A 21,184-nucleotide genomic window follows, 5' to 3' on the forward strand; every position below is an offset into this window, starting at 1 on the left:
ACCAAGCCTGGGTGGCTCAAGCCAGTAGCCCAAAATTAGAAGCAACATTTGAAAATGCAGTCATATTCTTTGTGTGTTTGTGTTACAGCATCACCTAGGGGCTGCAGCTGAGATCAATGCCTACTGCTCCTGGAGCTTCCAGGGGTACTGACAGACTTGGATGCTTCCTAATGCTCAGGTGTGCTGTAGTCATTGTCACAGAGACTGTACTGAACCAGGCTCTAAGCATTTCGATGAGAAAGTTCATCTGGTAGATTTATATGTACATATACAAACGCACACAACTATTTTATGCATTGTTTTTTGAGCAAGAACCACTAAAATACTGAACTGGAGGGCACAGCAGTTGTAGAACATACTTTGGATCACAGCCACAGGAATGCTGCTGCTGTAAATTCCCCTACTCTAAAAACATTAAGTAAGCCATCCAGCTATTTCATGATCATCTGAAAACTGAGATCCTCAAAAACGATGAAAATTGAACCCACGTGTATCCTTAGTATAGTCTGGCACTCACACTGTTGCTGATTATAGGAATTCAATGTTTATAATTTGCATTCTTTCCCACACTTGCTTTTTTTTTCTGCACTGAAGTAAAAACTCACTTGGTCTTACCATAATACAACTTAGACTGTTGAGGGCAAGACTGCTTCTTTGTGAGAAAAACAAAATCCAAGCATGAAAGACCAATTCTGGTCTTTTACTGAGAAATGATAGAAACAGGAGAAGATACAGTCCAAATTAAAGACACAGGAAGGAGCTGGAAATAAAAATCAACACCTCAAATTTCCAAAGTTCTTTGAGATAATCATGACTTGGACTCAAGAGTACAAAGGAATTTGATCCATTTTGCTGAGCAGCTGCCCAAAGTGGACGGGTCTCAAACATACAACAGGAGACTTGTGCAGGATCTACTCTTTGTGATGTTCTTCAGATGGATAGCGTAATTGCAAAAAAAGCAACAGCAGATCTAGAATCATCCAGAACCAAACAAACCAACCAAACCAAGGTACTTTCTCCAGACCCAAACTGGGTTCCTAGAGTCACCCTCATGGTTTATGCATATGGCTCTCACGTACAGACAGGTTACTGGCTTCATTGGTAGAACAGAAAACGTGAGCAAGTCTGTGGATTATCTTCACACTGCCTGTGGGCAGCCCTCTGGCCCCAGCTGTGCTGACATGTCTGAAAGGTGTGCTACTCAGTCCAAAAGGTGGAAGCAGCAGAGCCTGACTATCAGCTGGCTTCAGGGGGGCTCATGCAAATGAAAGCAGCACAGGAAGGCGCCTGAGGTGCTCCTGCAGCCACAGCACTGACAGAGGGGTGAGCAGGCATAAAGGTAACAGACCATGTACCCTGCTAGGTATAAGCCAGGAGTCTGGTTGTCCTTGTACCTTTCAGCCCACTGCACGAAGAGCTTATGGTTTTCTAGTCCTACTTTGAGTAACATGTAAGTGGCCAATTCCTGACCAGCCACGCTAAAGCAGAAGTGAGTCCAAAACACCCCGGGAAACTGCACCCTGAGGGAACTACATTAATTTGCTGAATTAGGACCAAGGCCTGCCATTATTCCAGAGAAGAAAACTGTGGTATGGATAAAGAAGGAAGATCACAACTGCAGACAAAGGGAGCCAGAGTACTACAGGAAGTATTTTGAGCATTCAAGCAGATCAGAAACCTGTGGTTAAAATTAATTGTGTGTTCCTTAGAGTGCTCCAGCATATACCAGAGGGAACAGGTGGCTCAGGAGAGTAGTGCTCAGGCCCATTAACAGAACAGAGCTGAATGTGAGCACTCGGACACTGAATTAGGCACACCAACACCTATTTCAATCATGCTGCCAGCTTTTGGCTCCAGCTTCTAGTCTGGGCCAAATCATATGATCTTAATAGTGTGCAAGTTGTGCCTCAGGGTGACTGTGCACAAATGAAGCCACTAGGCCCATCTGACACTGCTGATTAAGCTCCACCCTCAACAGCAACTACCAAGACATAAAACAAAGATTGATCGTTCAAATGCAGTAGAGTTCCATGCTTATAAAGGAGCCCATTTTTTAAGTGTTGCTTCTTACACGAAGTTTCTTCCATTGTTCCAATTTTTTCCCAGTATTTTTAATGCTTTAACGAAGAATGAAAAGATAAACACCCTCCCCTCTTCTCTAATGTAGTAAGCAGTGTTCTGAGAGTGGTGGCTCCTATAAATTTTTAATCAGGTATTTTCCCACCCTTCAGAAGAGGTTTACAAACTGAACACTTGACTTCAGCTGTTCTTACCACACTATGAACAAGCTTAAGTCCTTAGGTTAGGCTATCCCTAAGTTTCCTACTACTTTAGAAGGCCTCTCTGTAAACCAGAATTCAAAAAGATGTTGAAGGAAAGCCCTTCCCAGCAAATCAGAAAGTCCCAGTATTGAATGTCTGTATAGAGAAGGAACTGAAGTAGAAAAGGAAAGCTATGCTGCTTTACAAACTACACATCTGGCTCTGAAGAGCAATCAACAGCTCACAATAGCTCTTAGGAATAACAGAACTGGAAACTGCTGTTGTGGGAACTGTCAGCAGTGGAAGCCAAGGCAAAGTAATTTAGGCACTCAGTGGCACTTTGTACTGGCTGTTTACTTGGTGACAGCCTGTCCTGCAGTCCTTGTACAGGAGGCCTCGTTTCTTCTTTGAAGGTCTGCCATGACACCATCTTGCAACTCAGCTCTCCCATCCAACAATAAATAAAACCCAAAAAAGAACTAGTAAGACAAGAACTTATCCTGTACACTAGAAAAGCTTCAGAAATGATAATGTAACTGTTCTTATTATCAGATCTGCTGCTCCAAAATAATAAATTACAGCAAAACCTTAGAGTGCACTGTAGGCTGCCCAGGAACCACCGCATTTGTTAAAATTCATTCACTTAGAATTAAACATAAGAGCTTCTAAAGGCAATATGTCAATTTCCCATGCCTTACAGGTACAGACAAACACACATTCCAGTGCCATGGGTTGATTTACACAATTATTGCAAAATACAATACTTTGCAATCAATACAAAGCAATTCTATTCAAAAATTATTAAACATGTGGTAACATCTGTGTCCTCTTGTGATAACAAAGCAAAACAAAAAGTTTTAACAGCTGGAACATCAAATGATGATCTTCACAGAAGAGTAACAAAAGAATTGGTCGAAGCCATGCTCAAAATATTTAATAAGATGTGGTGTATGATCCATGCAGCAACCTTAATACTGGAATTCAGTACTCAACATGAGCTCTGATTCATTGTATAAATCTATTTTTAAACTCTCAATTTTTATTTAATCTACTACTTCAAGTTCTTGCCACTACCCTCTGCTTACACCCCGCTGCCTCAAATTAGCCTCCCTTCAATGACTGACATTGATGGACAGCCTCTGGAGGGCCAACTCCAATCTCTCCACAGCAGCAAGGGAGATTACTGGAGGACAGAGAAAGGAAAGAATATCAGAAGCAGGAAAGCAGGAATGAGAGGTTGTGGCAGAACAAGTAGTTTAAAACAGGACAGCACATCCATGACTGTTACAAAACACTGTTCAAGCAGCAGAACTCACACATGGATGCTTGTTGCTAAACAGCTCAGTGATTTGTCATTTATAGGTGTTACACACATACAGAATTCAGCAACAGCACAGTAGCTGATAAAACTGAGATCACTAATTTTACAGCAGTGATCAAAAGCACCTTTCCAATGCCTTCCAGTGCAAAGCTCACATCCAAAGAGATGGGCTGAAAATACAGTTGTCAGTCAGTGGAGGACTTGAAAGAACACATGAGAATTCCAGCCAGAACTGCTGATGGAGGAGACAAAGTACCATTTACCAAGCAGCACTTGAATAGTTTACTTATGTTTCCCTTTTCCCTAGCAATCTCTCTTTTAAAGTAAAGAAAGAAAAAAACCCAAAAACACAAGGAAAAAAAAACCAAACCACCAACTAAAAAAAACCCAAAAAACCCCCAAAACACCCCCAAAACAAATAACTAAAAAACCCAAACAACCAACACCCTCCCAACCCCCCCAAATGAAAGACCACACAACAACCAAAAAAACCCAACCAAACACAAACATTTAAAGTAAAAAGACTTAATTGGAAATAATTTAAATGTGTTGTCAAACAACATTTTTTCAGAACAAAGCTGTTGTAATAGTGTACAGAAGTCAGCTTCCATCAAGATGACACTTCAATATTTCTCTTTCGAGTATTTTTAGGGTGCAGTTCAGCAATGTGAGCACCAGGCCTACATGTACAAAACATGTGCTTGTCCCCAAGGCAGGTAGATGACATACTTCAGCATCTGTTTACACATGTAAGCTTTGTATACATAGTTGGTGTGTATGCCCCTTGCAAGTACAAAATAGGCTCTCACACTGGAAAACCACAGTACTTAAAATACCCAAACCATTAGATTTCAAATCTCTTGCTTTGGTATTGAATCAATAGAAAATTTACAATGCCATTCTTCAGTCTTACACAGACTGAGTTTTTAACCAAGGAAATAAAAGAAATAACATGTCTCAGTATCCAAAGAAATCTACAAATACATTCATCAATATGTAGTACATTACAAATACAAAGGCAATATATGGAATTGCTATAGTATGAATAAAAACCAAGTAGTTGTAGGAGAGCCTGAAAGTCTCCCTAACGTATTTTTTCATGTAACATTAAATGTCACTGTGGCAATGATGATACAGCAGCTCCTACTACATTACTTTCCAAGCTGTACACTTCATGTTTGATTGAAAAGCAGGGTAGGAAATTAAAGGCCTCTGAAGAGCTCAGCAGCAACACTTAAGTGCATTGAAAACATTGATAATCTGTGGCACATAGGAACTGATGGATTACACAGGATACTTTCTTCTATTTACAGTATCATACACTTGCATAAACGTCTCTGCTGTATTTTTTCTTTAGTACCTAGCCTGTGGCAAATCACAGTAACATTAGTCAAAGAAAAAGCAAATCCTATTTTCTCATAAAGACTAAGTAACTAATGGGTATCACTTATCCTTGCTTAAGCTACCTACCCACCCCTCTGAATGCCTTGAATCCCAAAATTTAATTGGCACTAAAACATTTTGATAACTTAATACAGAAACTGATTGCTCATGATTGCTTACCTCTTGACTTAATCATTACATTCACTGCTGGAGAATTATCCACTTTGCTAGATGTCACAATTAATATATTAAAAAAAACCAAAAGAACACTCAGACAAAAAGTAAATCACCCCTCTCAAAAAAAAAAAAAACAAATTGCAAGAAAGAAAAGAGAGACTTTGCTTTTGAGTATCTGATGCATGACAGGAAACACCAAGGCAATGAGCTCTATCACATCATGCTGCCTCTCAGACACCAAACACTACCGCAAGTCTCCACAAATAATTGTGTTTATGGAGACAGTAAGCAACTCAGCTTCAGCAAAAAACTGCCTTATCACCAAGCTCAGTAGGGCATCTGAGCCTTCAAAGCAGTTTCTGATATCAGTCTGAAGACAATAGGATTTCTGGGTCAGCTAGGATGGAAGCAAATAGAAGTAGGAAGAAAGATTGCACACAATGTGGCACAGATGAAAAAAAAGACATATTTACACTTGAAAATGCAAAACACACTACAGTAGAGGAGGAAAAACAATGAAATAACATGACCTTTGTCACTGAGGACAGGAGGCATGGCCCTCTACTATGAAGCAGATTTTTATATATGTATTTTAAAAACTTTTAAAAATTGAATGTGTGTGACTCAAGCAGGACAATGTAGAACAAAAAAATCCCTGTGTTTGAAAATCAATTTCACATCCTTTACAAGAAACCTGGACCCATTTCCTTCTTGGTTAAACCCTGACATAAGGCCTAAAGAGCCTTTAAATAAAAGCAAGCAATATGAAATTTTTAAATACTTACTAACAGTTGCATGAGAAAGTTTTGTTGTGAGACTGAGAAGGAAGGGCAGAGCTGCTTTTAGTCAAAGGGTTGCATACTCTTCTAGAAAACAACACAATAAACCAGACCAAAAAAAATTCAGTCAACTACACCAACTCACTATCAGTTTACTAACCTTTGGGTTGAAGTCCTCAACTAATCTATTAAAAATGGCCTTGCAACACCTGAAAACAAAGCAGGGAGTACCTGCTATGATAAAACAACATTTTTTTCCAGTATACCCCTCATGAACTTTTGATGCCACCTACTGATGAAACTAGATATATATCAGTGAATGGCAAGTGTCATCAGGCAACAATTTATATCAGTGAATGGCAAGTGTCATCAGGCAACAATCTGCACTACACTGGTGGCTCCATCTTCATCATCCTTCTCTTCAACACCTCCTTTTTTAAACTTTAATTTAAAAATCAATCTTCCATTTGATAATTCAGAGCCAGGTCAGATCTTCTTTGTCACTTCTGGTCACACTGTAGGATATCTTTAGATACCACTCTTATTTCTTGCCAATTCCATTTGATACTTTTGATTTGGAGTGTCGATTCCTCCTTCTAGATGAATGGCTTTCACTATTGACTGAATGTTTTGGTGGACTATTGTCAGCACCTGCTGAGAAATAAATATCTATTTAATACATATATATATTTATTTAGGTGACACTGTCAAGCTCCTATCCGAAAGGCAGTAAGGCTTTTTAGAGCTACAGTGTTAACAGTATGGATTATTTCAGGCTAATACAAATTGGTTGATACTTGTACTCCATCTAGTGGCCTAATTTTTTTAAAGCAATTCTTAAGACTCCTGTAAAATTCTTCCCCCGCTCCCCCCCCAAAAAAATTGAAGTTTGCTATAGTAGAGTACAGTGGTGAAACATCCTCCAATTTAAATCATATCAATAATTAAACTTCCCCATTTTTCTTAGTGGCAGAAATTAAGAATTATTTAAGCAAGTCTTAAATAAGAGCAAGAATTATTTAAGTAAAGTCTTAAATAAGACTTTAAGCAAAGTCTTTTAAGAGTACATGTCTGGACTTCAGTCTTTCAAATGACAGAATATGTTTTATTCTGAGAAAAAATGGGAGGCAGTGGGCACAAAAACAAGAAATCAAGAACAAAATGTGAAAGAAGCTTGAAGCCTGTAATTATTGAAGTAACAGGAAGCTACAGAGAAGGGTTTTTTTAGTCAGATTTTTCCAGCATGCATAAATGGAAAAAACATTCTGAGTGCAAATCATTTTTCTCCAAAATATAAAATTCCACAAATTTACTAAACTGAGAATAAACAGCCAGAAAAATCATGTATGAAATATAAAGAAGATCTGTTTTAGCTGCTTTTCAAGCTTATGATAAATAAGAAATATTTTTAATTTTATAAACACCTGGAACATAAACTCTGACAGATAACTTCCAGGTGTGAATTTCTGATATATGTTCAATAAGCAAGACCACACCAAAAGACCTATGGAGGAGGCAGATAATTGACCTCTAGTGTAAGGAAAAGAAGTCAGAAAGAAGCTGCCTTTGCTTAGTGCAGAGAAAGCTGCTTATGACCATCAGGACTGCACTGACAAGGCAAAAGTCAGTAAGAACACAAGCTCCAGGGCCCATTGCTGACTATTTCTTAGCAAGAAGAAATAAAAGTACAGCAAATCAAACATGCAATGCTCAGAGAGAAAACCTGCTCACAACAGTTATGAAATGCATAATGCCCAACACCTACAATAGTGGCCTGGAGTAACAGCAGAAAAAATCAGTTGACACATTAAAAAATAAATACATTTCCAAGAATCAGAATTTAAAAGTGAGCAAAGAAAAATAGCTCTGTAGATGATTTATCTGCATTGGTCCTGCAAAGATGTTAAAACAAGTCCAGCTGAAACTAGGTAAGTTTCTCAAGCCTCATTTTCTAGACCTGAGCCTTAATTATACCATTTCAGGAATACAGCTACAGAAGTACCAATACCTCTGCTGAATTTAGAATGAAGCCAGGAAGCATCTGGACTGTATGGACTGTCTTCACTTTCTGATAAGGTCTGCAAAACAAGGACACATGTCATTGGGATGCTGGTGATTCATGTTATCAGTACTCCTCCCACTTGCAAATGGACTTAGAAACTGTAGCAGAAGTCCTCATAAAACATTCAGACAGTACTTTGGACGTTTCCCTTCCTAGTTAGAAGGCACCACATAGATGATACAGTAGGAACTCACCACTTGCCACGTGATCTGTTGTGTAACCAAGTATTCTTAATATTCCCCTAGCATTCCACCTGTACAATGGGAACATTAGCTAACCATTCATCCTTGAACGCTGTGCTAAAATTACGACCTCATTTTGAGTAACTAAGAGGACAGCATTCTTTAGAAACCACAATGTAATTTGGGATCTGTCCAAGGCCTGCTGAATTCAGAGTTCTTTCTCTTGACTTCAGTTACACTCTAGACCATCCCCCCTTATCCCTATTTATGCTAACTCTGGTAAAGAAATCCAAAATCTAGGAGCTTTGGAGTCTTAACTCTGGAATGAAAAAAAGCCAGGCTTCTTTTATATAAGTACCTTTTCTCGGTGGCCGTAGTACTCTGCATACCAAACCATTCCATATAAACACAGGAAAGTTGTAAAGGCCTAAACAAGGGTGGAGAAGAAAAAGAACAACAAGAAAAACAATCTGTAAAACTTTTTCCAAATTCCTTGCTGATTCAAGGTCTCAGAGTCCCTGGAGATGCCACATTTAGACTTTCATGCTCTGTTTCTCCCTGCATCTTTTGTCAGGATGAGTAAGACTCATGTGTCAACTTCAAGCTACACACAGAGCCTGCCACCATGGGGTATGCAGAACAATTCTCAATGGAAGCCCAAAAATACATCCAGATCAACCACAGGAAACACTGCCAGCAGGATTTCTGTCCACACTCTGTACAGTCATCACACAAGGGCTGGTAGGCACTTGTAGGTATATTAACAGGAACCACCAGACTGGGAGAAAACCAAATTCTCCTTCTCTGCCCCATGCTTCAGGCTAGGTTACATACTCGCTTTCATGGTACTCTGATCTGAGAAGCAATTCAGTACTTCTCTAAAGTAGCAGGAATAAAATCACCAGGCTAAATAAGAGAACAATAAATTCTGACTCCCCATCACCTGTTCAAACTGTGTTCCCAATTAGAAGGGAGAAGTATTTATCTGTCAGCCCATTATAAATGGCTTCTTTTTCACTGACTGTGAAAAATGTGCTTGGCATCAGAGTTACAAGTCTGGCAAGACAAACATCCATTTACTGTTATAAAATGGGCATTTCATGCTGCATTTGCAGTAATCACACTGAAGTACAGAAAGTTACAGGCTTAGTGAGAATGATTTGCTTGATAAATGAGGGTTGTTTATGTAGTTGTAAGACTTCAGTGTGGCACAACACACATTGCTTATTAACACTATCCATTAACTCCTGTTCATTTCCAGCAGGCACTACAGCAAGCTCCACCAAAGCTAGGCTCAATCAAACTGACATCATCTCTCATAAAGATAAAGCTTCCTATAACTACTGTTTGTTCCATTGTTAAGCACCAGTAATCTGCTATGTCAAGAAATGAGAAGTTACTCTAGACCCTTCAATGTGAGTTCTAAGCTATCTAGCATTTGTTTTTACTAGGACATGCATAAGGCTCTTTACCAGCATTGCCCCACAATGATCCCCTGCTGCCAATGTTCCAGAGAGGAAGCTATTTAGATGCTTTCAATGCTTTTGTCATGCTTTATGTTTCACATGAGAAATTTCACTTACCACACAGAGAAGCCAAAACACAACATACAGTATTTGTGTTTTGGAAAAAAGATCTTGTCCAAACTTGATGCACACAATAGCTTCAAGGAAGGCAATTACCCTGTGGGTAAATGAAAGCAGGGAGGAGAGTGATTAAAAACAGTAAGGATTTAACTCACATGTTCACAACTCAGACCCCAGACTGTCAGCTCTAAACAAGCACTACCCTCTAGTGAGCACTCACCTCCCTGACACCACCATTAACCGAAACTCTGACAAATGCAATTTTCTATCTATACTTTTCTCAGCATAAACAGCACACAAGAAGTGATTGACTGGCAGTTCACTGTTCCATGGGGCTCAAGGGAACAAGGAGTGTGTGCCAATAGCAGAGAATCTTCAATTGTGCCTACCACTGTGCTTCAGTTCTCACCACGTATGAATTTCTTTTCCATGCTGAACACCCAACAGACTCCCTTGATGGATGAACTAGAACTGAGCTTTGTTTATTTCTCTACCAGATGTAAATTTACTGCAATTCTAAATTGTCTAGTTTGTTTGCTTCGCATGTATTTCCCATATTTTCACATATGAGAAAATTCATATGAAACAACATTTCAAATTCTCTGAGAACCCATGCATTTGCTCTGGTTTATCTGTAAACTCAGGTCCACACAACAGCTGCAGAGGATTTGGGGAGAAATGTGAGAGGAAAAAATGCAGTTTTTACTTTCCTCTCTGACATTAAAAGGATCAAAAAAAGTATCTCAATCTCTCTCTCTGCTACCAGGTGTTTACATCTTTTCAGGTTCAACGCTATGAAGGCTTTTCCACTACTTGTTTATGAATCCAAAGTTTCTATTGTTTGCCATGAAAATAAATCTAGTTTGTATAGGTCCTGAAGAGAAAATTAGGTAGGTTTAACAATACAAGTGTAGAAAAGTGACACTAAAAACCTGCATTAAAAGTGCAGGAAATTGACTCATCTCAATCTGAAGCAAATAATGAAAAACACTATTAAATTTAAAGTGTAATAGTTAGCTTGCTCAGTAGAGGCTTTAAGGTTGTACATCTGAGCAATGCATGAAAACTCCTCCTCACCTATGTGCAGACACACTTAACATCACATCAAGTGTTCTAGTCTCCCAAGCTTGACACTGCAGGACACATTCCCTACCAGCACTCTCAATAACCAGTTCACAAAAAAATGGCACTACTGCCTTTCAGGGAAGACCCAGTTTCCCCCACAAAAGAGGAAGGAAAATGTGTGCTTGACTAAATCACTGGCATTGCAGAGATGGTCCTGGTATAAGTAATAAATCACAGCTTTCCTTGTACTATTCAATTTGACTTCCAGCATGATAAATGGGGCCAAAACATAAAAATGTGGCAGTAACACCCAACTGACCAATACACAAATCAATGAGATGCATATTAACAAAAAATTGAGAGCAGTATTATTCTCTTTAGTAACTATTTTTCCTTCTTGGTTTTGTATTATTCTTACTGATCCAGCTGCAGAGTAAGAAATCATGAAACCAGAGTGAGAAGAGAAAGATCACCATCAGGAAACAAGCACAGGGTTATGATACACTCAAAGGCATAAACAAAACAATAGGCTATTTTTAATAAGGACTCCAAAAATACAGCTGTTTGCCCTGAACTTATACATTCTGTTATTCCTGTCAAGAATACTTGGGTTAAGCACATTTTACAATAGGAAAGCTATTATAGCTGATGAAAAGAGAAAGAAGGATGCTAACAGTGAAGGGTGTTAGTGTCCTACTGAAGGGGAATGAGAGCACTCCATAGAAATAAATATGGTTAGTTTTCTTTCAAGCAAAATGGTCTTGTAACATTCTAACAGATTTTCCTTTTTGAAAGGCTTCATCTTAATGAAAATAGTGCAATTTCAGCAAGACTGTTGCACTGACCTTGTTCATGCTTTACATCACTTTATATCTAACAAGAGTGATGCAATAGTTATGTCAAGTTGAAAGGAAACAGTTTTGTACTAATGAAAGGCACTAATTTTAATTATAGCCATAGTTAGGCTGCTTAAAATCCCATTTGTGCCTTTCGAAGTGTCTTGGTTACCACAGAGATGAATGTTCCATATACTTCTTTTAATTGCTTCAGAAATTATATTCTAGATAGTTACATTACTGGAAGATTTCATCTTTTTCTGCAATCAACAGGAATTCCTAGTGATGCTCTGTTGTTTCTAGCAGATTACAGAAGTAAGCAGTAGGAAGGAGAACACTTATTCCATACCACTTCCCATTATTAGATCAGACTGTGGGTGAATGTTCTATTGCAGTAGACAATAGAAGCAATCCTGCAGACATATCTGGGTATCTATTTATTGACACATGTTACATTAATGTGTTCAGTGAGAGCTTTGGACCAAGGATGATGGGTTCTGTAGTCCTTAACAATTTTTCAGAAAGCAACCATGCAAACTCTTCATTTAAAGGTATTCTCTAAGAGAAAAAGAGATTGCAGTCAAGGTCACCATGGCTCACAGAAGTACCATAGTAGTCACCATAGCTCACCATAGTACACTCACAGAAACGGTGGATAACCATGGCTTGTTTCACTGTCCTCTGCTGTGATGCTGCTAACAGCAGCAATGCCCACCTTGGCAGCCAGGGAAACTTCACCCTCACAGCCATCAAGCTGTAGAGGTAAGAGCTTTTTCCTTCTCACCTGACTAAGAATATGGGCAGAAAGGCCAATGGTGCTTTGAAAGAGCCTAGCTTTATCCACCAGCTCCTAGTTATTCCTTCTGTTGTCCTTATTCACTCCATTACTTCCCATGTTCTTTCCTCCAAATTCAGAATCTCCCTTTCCTCTGAACTTGCAAAACCAAAACAAGACAAGGCTTCATGGGAACTGCCTGTTCCTGTGCTGGACCCATCCTTGACACTTGTCCAAGTGCTTCAGGAATGCAGCAAGAACACTTACCCAAACACCCAGCACTGAGTTCCCACCCTCTTGCACTGTGTGTCTGTGAGGTAAGCATAGTATTGCCTGAGAAGGGAAGAAAGAAAATTCTTCAGTGAAGTTGAAAGTCCTCAGAATATTTACATTTAGAAAAAAAATTATGTTACAGATGTATCTATAGTGAAAATGAAGTGCTGATGGTTAAATTCACATGCAATCATTCTGGATGTCTACCAGATGGCTTCAATTCTAATAGGACAGATTATCACATATATCAAATAGCTTGAGACAACACAGAAAACAATCCTGAGAGCAAGGACTGAGAAAGTACCCAAACTAGTAGGCTAGCAACATTTGTCTCCTGCCTCTCCAGAGTCTCCAATTCTTATAGAAAAACTGCAACAGTTTCAAAAGAACTAGAGAATCCCTCCTTTTTTTCCACAGTTCATCTTTTATTTATTAACAACCACATTTTCTTGAGAAATGTGGGCTTGAATCTTTAAAGAATATGGCTATTCCATATTATGTTTGAATGGTCTAACCACTGGCATGTTTTCCTCTCAAGAACAGTAAAATTTTTCACTATTCTGAAAACAGTATGGAGGCCATTCTGCTCTGCTCTCTGTGCTCCAGAAATTTAGGAGTTTTGAGAGGGGAATTCCAAAGAAGTGGAATCAAAGTTTCTGTTCTCAGGTTCTGATTTCTACTGACAGATGGAGAAGATTAGTGTTATTACTCCAGCAATACAAGGACTGCTAAAGAATAAAGACTACTACAGGAGTGCAAGTACTACAAAGGAGAAAAAAAAAAACCATACAACTTCACCTATACAAGAGGTCACAGGGTATTTTGGGTGATTTAATTAATAGTGTGAAATCACTGCACATAAAACTTAAGACACTATTTGAGGAATAAACCAATTCATGGCTGCCATTTAACTGTCCAAGGTAACATCACTTTGGACATGAAAAGGGAATTCTCTGCTTCTAAATTCAGACCTGTGTGCATTCTACCTCCAACCATGAAATGGGGAAAAAAAGAAAATTAAGGAACTTTGCTAACAAGGTAAAACAGCACGCATGACCAAAAACAGATTCATGTTCCTATACAGCTGTCAATGCTGCATAAATATTGCTCTGTTCTCACAATAAGCTACTCCTCAATCACAATCAGGAGCTGTTAGAAAAATCAACAGCTCTGGTTTTCCTCATCTACACTTTTGGGAGCACCTGACTCATTAACTTGAATACTTTCACATGCAGTCCTCAAGGATAACATATGCAGCTACCTCACAAAACAGGGAGATGCTACACAAACAGGAGAAGGAACAGACTGGCTCTGCATCCCTATGGCAACACAGTTGTTATGTACATTTTACCTCATTAGTTTATTTGTGAGGAAATACATTTTATTGACAAGAGATTATTGTTTTGCATTTTACGGTGGCAAAAGCATACATTTGTGAAATGTGCCATACTTATTCACAAACTATATGTAGTTCTTGAATGCCTGGAAGTTAAATTACTTTAAACTGAAAAAAACACTGAAGCAAAAAAATTACCTTACAGTGGGTGCTGTAATGATTCCTATGAAGAGAATTCTCCCCCAGCTTAAAGGGTGGCTTGCTTGGAACACAAAGATATGTTTCAAAAAGAATGTGTTCAACTCAGTTAGCTAGATCAAAAAAAAAGCTAGTTAATAATGTTCAACTTACATAATTCCTAATGAATTAGTACAGAAAATGTGCAAAGATTAATATGGAAACTAGAACATAAGGAATTCCAGCTGTGTCTTTTGCTAGGACAAGCAAAGTAATATACTAGTAAAACAAAAAATTCTCCCCTAGAAACCTCTATCAAAGTATTTGCTCTCTTTCCCAAAACTAAGGGACCAGACATTAATTCACCCTCTAGAGATCTTCTGATAGCTTGCATCCTAAATCAAGTACAAATAAGCAAGGCAATTTTGGGAGAAAAGCAGAAGAGATCATACATTAAAAAAAAACCCTCAAACGACTATATCAAATATTTATGGTTTTCCTTTAAAACACTAAATTAAGATTTTTTTTAAAAATCACAGAAGTTTTAGTTTTAAGATTTTAAAGCATTTGTGACACACTATAGAGTCTTGCTGGATCAGTGACAGTATCACTGATCCGTTCAACAGTCAATGGGAAATGAAAAAAATCCAAGAAAAGCAAAGCAAAACAAACAAACACACACCCCCCCACACAAACCAAACTTAATCTCCTGTCACATCAGGACATTTAATAAAAATAAATTAAAAATCCACCACCTAAACTCTACTGACTAGCAGTTTTTAAATCTGTGTCAATTGCAAAAAGCCAATACAGCAATCTGTAACATTTGGCTTTTTCCACAGATTCTGTAATTACACTCTTGTACTACCACATAACTCCCATGAAAGTGCCCTGTCCAATTCCTCATCATCACTTCATTTAAGTGTGTACTTCAGTAACAGACACACAGTCCATCAGAATATTTTTTAGTCCAACATAGGCAGCAAGTAACTGAGCTGATGGCAGCTCTGATTTCACAGAATTGATTTCTTACCTGCCAAATAATCATGAAAAGGTAGACTCCAGCCACTCTCTGAAATGAAGACTTTGGGTCAAACCAGCGGACGTAGGTCCAGCTGGCTGGGGTGAACTGTAACACAGCTCTTTTGATCTTCCCTGTGGTTGTGTGAATGTCCCTGGGAAAAATAATGCATGCAGTAAATACAAGGAATATGCCAGAAGGAAAAAAAACCAAAAAAGCAACAGCTCTGTTACTGATGTTTCTGAGGAACAATCACATTTGTTTGGTCAGCAGAGATCTTCTCAGACACAACTATGTACCAGGCAAGGGGGGAATTCAGAAAAATAATCTATTAAGCATTTCAGTCAAGGTGTGTATTCTGCTAGGAAAGTCTGCCCTTCTCTATCCTCAGTCAATAACTCAGTAACTAACTACAAAACACATTTATCATTCTCTTCACAAAGAAACAAGGACAGCAATTCTGCAACTTCCTTGGAAAATCTAGAGCCTATTTCTTCCTAGTTTATGTTGCCACTGCTCTTACCCGAAACACTCCTTGTTCTAGAGCTCACTGACATCAATCCTTCAAGAATCTGTCAGATTCATTATTCATTATTTGTATTAGGGACTGGCTCCACAGTTTGATAATAGTACACCTCCAGCACACATAAGCCCTGCTATTCTGATAGCAGATGCATGTGGACCTCCTGGAGAGGAGTGATAACACTTTTAAAAGCTAGAAAGCACTTAAATTCCATTTCAAAAGGGAATTTTAATGCACGTTCATCTGATGTGTTAATGATTCTTGCTTTTGATAATATTAATTCAGATGAGCAACAGCATCCAAAGGACACAGAATCTAAGAAAAACTCAGAGCTTCCTCTTCTGAAGGAAGACTAGCAGGACTAGTCATTTTTCACCCTGTTATTTCTCTGGCCCTTCTAGACAAAAAAAAAAAAAAAAAAAAAATCCAAAAAATTCTCAGATTTGATAATTCCAATATTTGTGTTCTTCTAGGCTAGAGAGAGCTTAGATTAGGGAGAATCTTCTAAACTTTAAGATCTGTATTTATTAAATGAAAAAAAAAAGAAAAACTAAAAGGGCACAAGCAAAAGCTTCTCATTCTCATGAAGCAGCATCTTCATGTTAAAGGTCAGAAAAATCTACTCATGCATTTAAAAGAACATGAGGAAAGATTATTTCACAAAGACAGTAAAGACTAGCTGTGCCATAGATAGTCTGCTGTTTAAACTTTCAGTGAGCCCCTCTAAAGACAGAAGGACCATCAACTCTAATGGAAATGCAGAAGAACTGAATTCAGACTAAAGGCTGGATGGTTCTTTGAGTAATTAACAAATCTGTGGGTAAAAAATAAAGCAGTACAGAAATTCACACAAGGTACAAATTTGGAAGTCAAGATCTGAGTTCATTTTCCCTCTCTCAAGGCAATTCGCTGCACTTGACCCTGTTTCATGCTTACCACTGGTAATGTGCAGATATCCATGCTTGCTACCAGCTAGCAGGGAAGAAGGCAGGAGAGGGGCAAAAAGCTATGGAAGAAACCTCAACTGGACAGCTAGGAACTGACATACTAGGCCATAAGCTGTTGCCCTTTTACACAGCAAATGCCTCTTTATTTTACAATTACTCCATTTATTTTAGAAGGTCAGCAATGAGGTAAAGCAATTCCCAACACAGGTACCATCAGCCCCATGCCTCACTGCAATTACTAGTGCTGACAGATTGCCACACTAATGGCTCACCAAGGTGAGCCCAAATCTACTTTAAAAATGTAGGACGAGAAAACAATCACAATTTGTTTTGCTCCCTGACTTCCTCAAAGTTTTATGCATACAAAATAAACTGAAATTTACTGCTTTGTATTGTCCATTGGCATCAGTGCTTGTAACTTGAAATTGCAAAGGAAAATCATATACAGAGTCACATTTACAAACATATATATACAGGAACATTACTATGACACTGATATTCAACATATAAAATAAAATTACAGCACTGTTAGCACAGGAAGATTCCATGCTATTTTTTTACATGCAAAACAATGCTTATCAAGCTTTAATTTAGACCTACTTGAAGCTTGCCCAGTGATAGGTCCTCATCTCCAAGAAACGACAAACTACCATGCCCAACCAGATGCCACCCCCGTTACAAAGCAGGATGTCCAAAATGACTTGATCCCACCAGCATTCAGCAAAATTAGGCAGAAGGTGCATGAAGAAGAGCTATAGAATACAGCAAAAAGACTCTGGGTGAGGAACAGCACAAATTTAATATAAATTCACTTTTAAAGTACACATTCAAAAATCAGCTTTTCAGTACACAGCATACTTCAAAAGGGCATGAGCCACAGCCACTGAAATTTGATGGACATCCTTCCATGAACTTCAGAAGGCCTTGAACAGAATCACACAAGGCATCAGAGGTTTCCTTCTCACTGTTTCCTGTTGAGGCTATGCTGTATATAAGGATATCATGCAGCCCTTGGTTTCTCAAAGATGATACACAATACATTAACAGAAATGTATGAAACAAACACAACAACTGCATTTCCTGGAGGAAATAAGGTGGTTTGTGCTTTAAAATATAAAATTAAGAGAATCTTTGTTTCATTTTTGCTAAATAGTTTTAACTAGTATGTTTGCTAAACCAGCAACAAGATGCAGCAAGTAAAATGGATGCATTTGTAAAAGCTGTCAGTACTAAAGCATGGCGGTGTTTGGGACATAGGACTTCTTTATTTCCACTCCATTTTCAGGAAATTTAGTGACTGTAAAAATATTAGGAGTTCAACAGCATTTCAGCAAGTTTTGCTGCTATATTTAATACAGAATGGCTCAAGAAGTTAAGAGGACATTCCACTCCACTGATGCAGTGAGGGGAACAACTGGCCAGAGTTAAGGCAAGATATAAATATATTTTACCAAGAGCTAGAAACAGGTTCACTGCCTCTCTCTCCTTTAAGAAAAATAAATTTACTTTCTTATTCTATGAGAAAAATCTCTGCCATTAAAAAAAATAGACTGGAGAAGTTACCTATGGACAGGAAATCAAGACAGCCATGTGTTAAGCAGTCCCTCTGCAATACTCAAGGAGATAATTAACAAAATACATAGCAAACTAAAGAATTTACCTCCACAAACACAGTGCAATTCTTGTCAGTTAATGTACGTACAGTGTGGCTGTGGAAGATTATTGGTATGATTTTGTAATAAAGTATCTATTCTTCAGAGATGTAAGCATAAAGTACTGAAAAAAATCAGATTTGAGAAAAGGAACAAGGATGTTTTCTGTATATAATAGGAATGAATTCTGACTCATTTACAGTACATTACAGTGACTAATACTGGCAATGACAATTCCTGTGAAAACTCTTGCAAAAATGTATCAAATGCAGTTGTTTTTCTTTGAACAAGCTACGTGGATTTCAACCTTTACAAAAAGAAAACTTGACTTTCTCTTCAGGAACCAAGTGATACAGTGTTGTTCATTGTCCTGGTAAAGTTTCCCTTTCGTATTTTTAATTAATTTTGCCTGAGAGGGGCAATAGTCTATAAATGTCAGTAACTTCCAGGCAAAGACACCAGAAGTAACAGATAATGAGGCAGCAAGACCCAGAGCACAGGTGTTAGCCTGACAGCCTCTAAGGTTCTCTAGCTGCTTTCTCACAACGAGACACCAAGGTCTGCCTGTTCCCCAACTTTAATCCAAAAGTATGGAGCAGGAGCCAAGCTTCCCATTTCAGAACAAGGAGCTGGCTGCAATCCATGAATGCTAATAGGAAATACTCAGTTAAATCCCTAAGTAACTGCCCTGATAACTTCTGGAGGTTTCTAATTACTCTCCTGAATTATCTGATTTATCAAAAATCCATTTGAGTGGTGATAACATATCTGTGTTTTGAACCTTGTCCAACACATTATCTGTTCCAATAATCTGCCTTCCAACAAGGGGAATATTAGACACCTGATGCTGTATCAAATTGAAGACAAGGGTTGTATGATGAAGAGTAAGAGTATGAGTGAAACAAATCCAAATACATTATTTTCCAGAGGGAAAAAAATAGTACAATAACTAGCTGAGGTGTTTTCTGTGAATGGGTACTTGTGAAATCCCAATCTTGATCAATTTCAAAATCACTTAGAAAACACAGTATCCTTCAATGCCACAGAACAAAAACACATTTTGAAGAGGAACTCACAGCACCAGGATTTTCAAACCCAAAATTTAATTTTAGACGAATAAATCCTTATCTATGCTTCTAAATTACAAATGCTTTGTCAGATAAGCCAAGCATTCTCAAGACAGCAAGCTTTAAAGAAAACTGATTTTAAAGACTAAGTTCAGTCTAAGATCAAGAGATCCCTCAACTAAGATCAAGAAGATCCCTCAACTCCATTTCACTTGTACATTATGCATCACTATACACAATGTGTGATATTGTTATATGTGAGGGACCAAGAGAGTAGATCACAGATATTGCAAGGTGAAAAAGGAGAACAGTTGCTCTGAATCAAGAAATATGTGAAGTAGAAAAAGTAGTATGATCCCCATAACAACAGAAAATAAATTATGAGTGGCACAAATAGGCTGACCGAGACTTCTTTTCTATTCAAGCAGTAAAAAATCACTTACAAAACCCCAGCTTGCTGTTGTCTGTTCATTCAGCTGCATAAATTACTCAACATCTGGCTTATAAGACTTAAACTGTAAACTTCCACTGAGAAGTAGAGAACCATCCTTCTAGTAACATTCACTCTTCCCCCAAGAACAATGCACATCTCTTGCCTTTGCTGATAACTAAGATGGAAGTGGCCTACCTCAGTGAGCTCCCAGGTGATGCTGATAGTCCAGCAGAGCCCGTAGCTGCGGATCAGCAAAGCCTTCATAGCCCAGCCCCAGAAATGTCCAAAAGCAAATATGTCAAAGTGGCTGAGGATTCTCTCCCAGGTGATAACATGACAGTTCACTGCATACTCCTGTTATGAAAAGAAAAAAACCCAGAACAAAATTACTCCAACAACACACAACTTCAGAAAGAAGAAACATCTTTCCATCCAGTGCATTAAGCCTGGAATTACAAGGTATTAAAATCAGCATTATTTCATTTTCTTATCCTTCTAAACTGTGGCAGAAAACTTCCAGTATTAAGACTCAGTACTGCCATCACAGTACAGCTCTAATTTAAAGGGAAATAGAATGGACCCTGGTGCCTGAAGAAGCTTGTGTTTTCTAAGTGACAGAGAAACAACAAAAACAATAAAATCCATAACAATAAAACCAGCAAACAAATACTCCAGAAAATATTTATTTGCCTTTCTTCGGAATCATGATTTGAAATAAGCACCTTTCTCCACATTCATGGTGCCTGGTATTCAGATGTGGCTCATTAGTGGCTAATCCTCCTCAGTTTCTGATGTAATGTTACTCATGTCAACGTTTACTTGAGTATCTTTTGTGTCTTGTTTTTCTCATGAAAGCAATTTCCTAGAACCCATTCATATTGAGGACATTCAGCCACAGGCTTGGATTGAAAAAAAAATGTATGGGAAGATCAAAGGGAACTTGCAAATGTTTTTTCACAGATGAGCAGCAGATTCCTTAAGAATACCAATTAATATTCTAGTCACCAATGACAAAGGAACCAGGTTCTCAAAACATGTTGTACAGCAAGTGCTAGAAATCACTGCCCAGAAAGAAAAAAACGTATGCCACCAGGAGGCTGCAGTTGTGGGCTTCTGTCTCATCACTAGGCACAAATTGAACTATTCTTATAGGAAACACACATTTTAAAAAATCTCTGCTCTTCAATCCTCCTAAAATACATATTGCCACCTGCAGGTGACAAGGCAGCACTGCTCAGTGCTGTTAAATAAAGAATTCTCTTTCAGGCCAGAACTATTCCTAATCCTGCACAAATGAACACTAATCAAGTTGAAGACAAGATAGCAGA

The 21,184-nt window shown here is 38.3% G+C and overlaps 1 protein-coding gene across 2 annotated transcripts in view; it reads right to left on the reverse strand.

Moving 5' to 3' along the window:
• Positions 1-2,993: 2,993 nt before the first annotated feature.
• The window catches only part of PTDSS1 (phosphatidylserine synthase 1), a 29,618-nt gene continuing 11,427 nt past the window's right edge, over positions 2,994-21,184 (reverse strand). Inside the window, exons 5-13 of one of the 2 annotated variants that reach the window (XM_071421547.1) lie at positions 20,052-20,210; positions 17,305-17,456; positions 15,247-15,388; positions 14,235-14,347; positions 12,695-12,760; positions 9,749-9,848; positions 8,524-8,592; positions 7,930-7,999; positions 2,994-6,572 (exon numbers count right to left, since the gene is read on the reverse strand). In XM_071421547.1, the coding sequence (XP_071277648.1) occupies positions 6,463-6,572; positions 7,930-7,999; positions 8,524-8,592; positions 9,749-9,848; positions 12,695-12,760; positions 14,235-14,347; positions 15,247-15,388; positions 17,305-17,456; positions 20,052-20,210 (981 nt within the window). In that variant the 3' untranslated portion in view covers positions 2,994-6,462. Of the gene's footprint in view, positions 6,576-7,929; positions 8,000-8,523; positions 8,593-9,748; positions 9,849-12,694; positions 12,761-14,234; positions 14,348-15,246; positions 15,389-17,304; positions 17,457-20,051; positions 20,211-21,184 lie in introns of both variants that reach the window. The other variant, XM_071421546.1, reaches the window with a different exon arrangement.

Source organism: Agelaius tricolor, unplaced genomic scaffold, assembly GCF_023055355.1.
Source record: "Agelaius tricolor isolate 1412-34295 unplaced genomic scaffold, bAgeTri1.0.p SCAF_2, whole genome shotgun sequence".
In the NCBI taxonomy this organism is placed as follows: Eukaryota; Metazoa; Chordata; class Aves; order Passeriformes; family Icteridae; genus Agelaius; species Agelaius tricolor.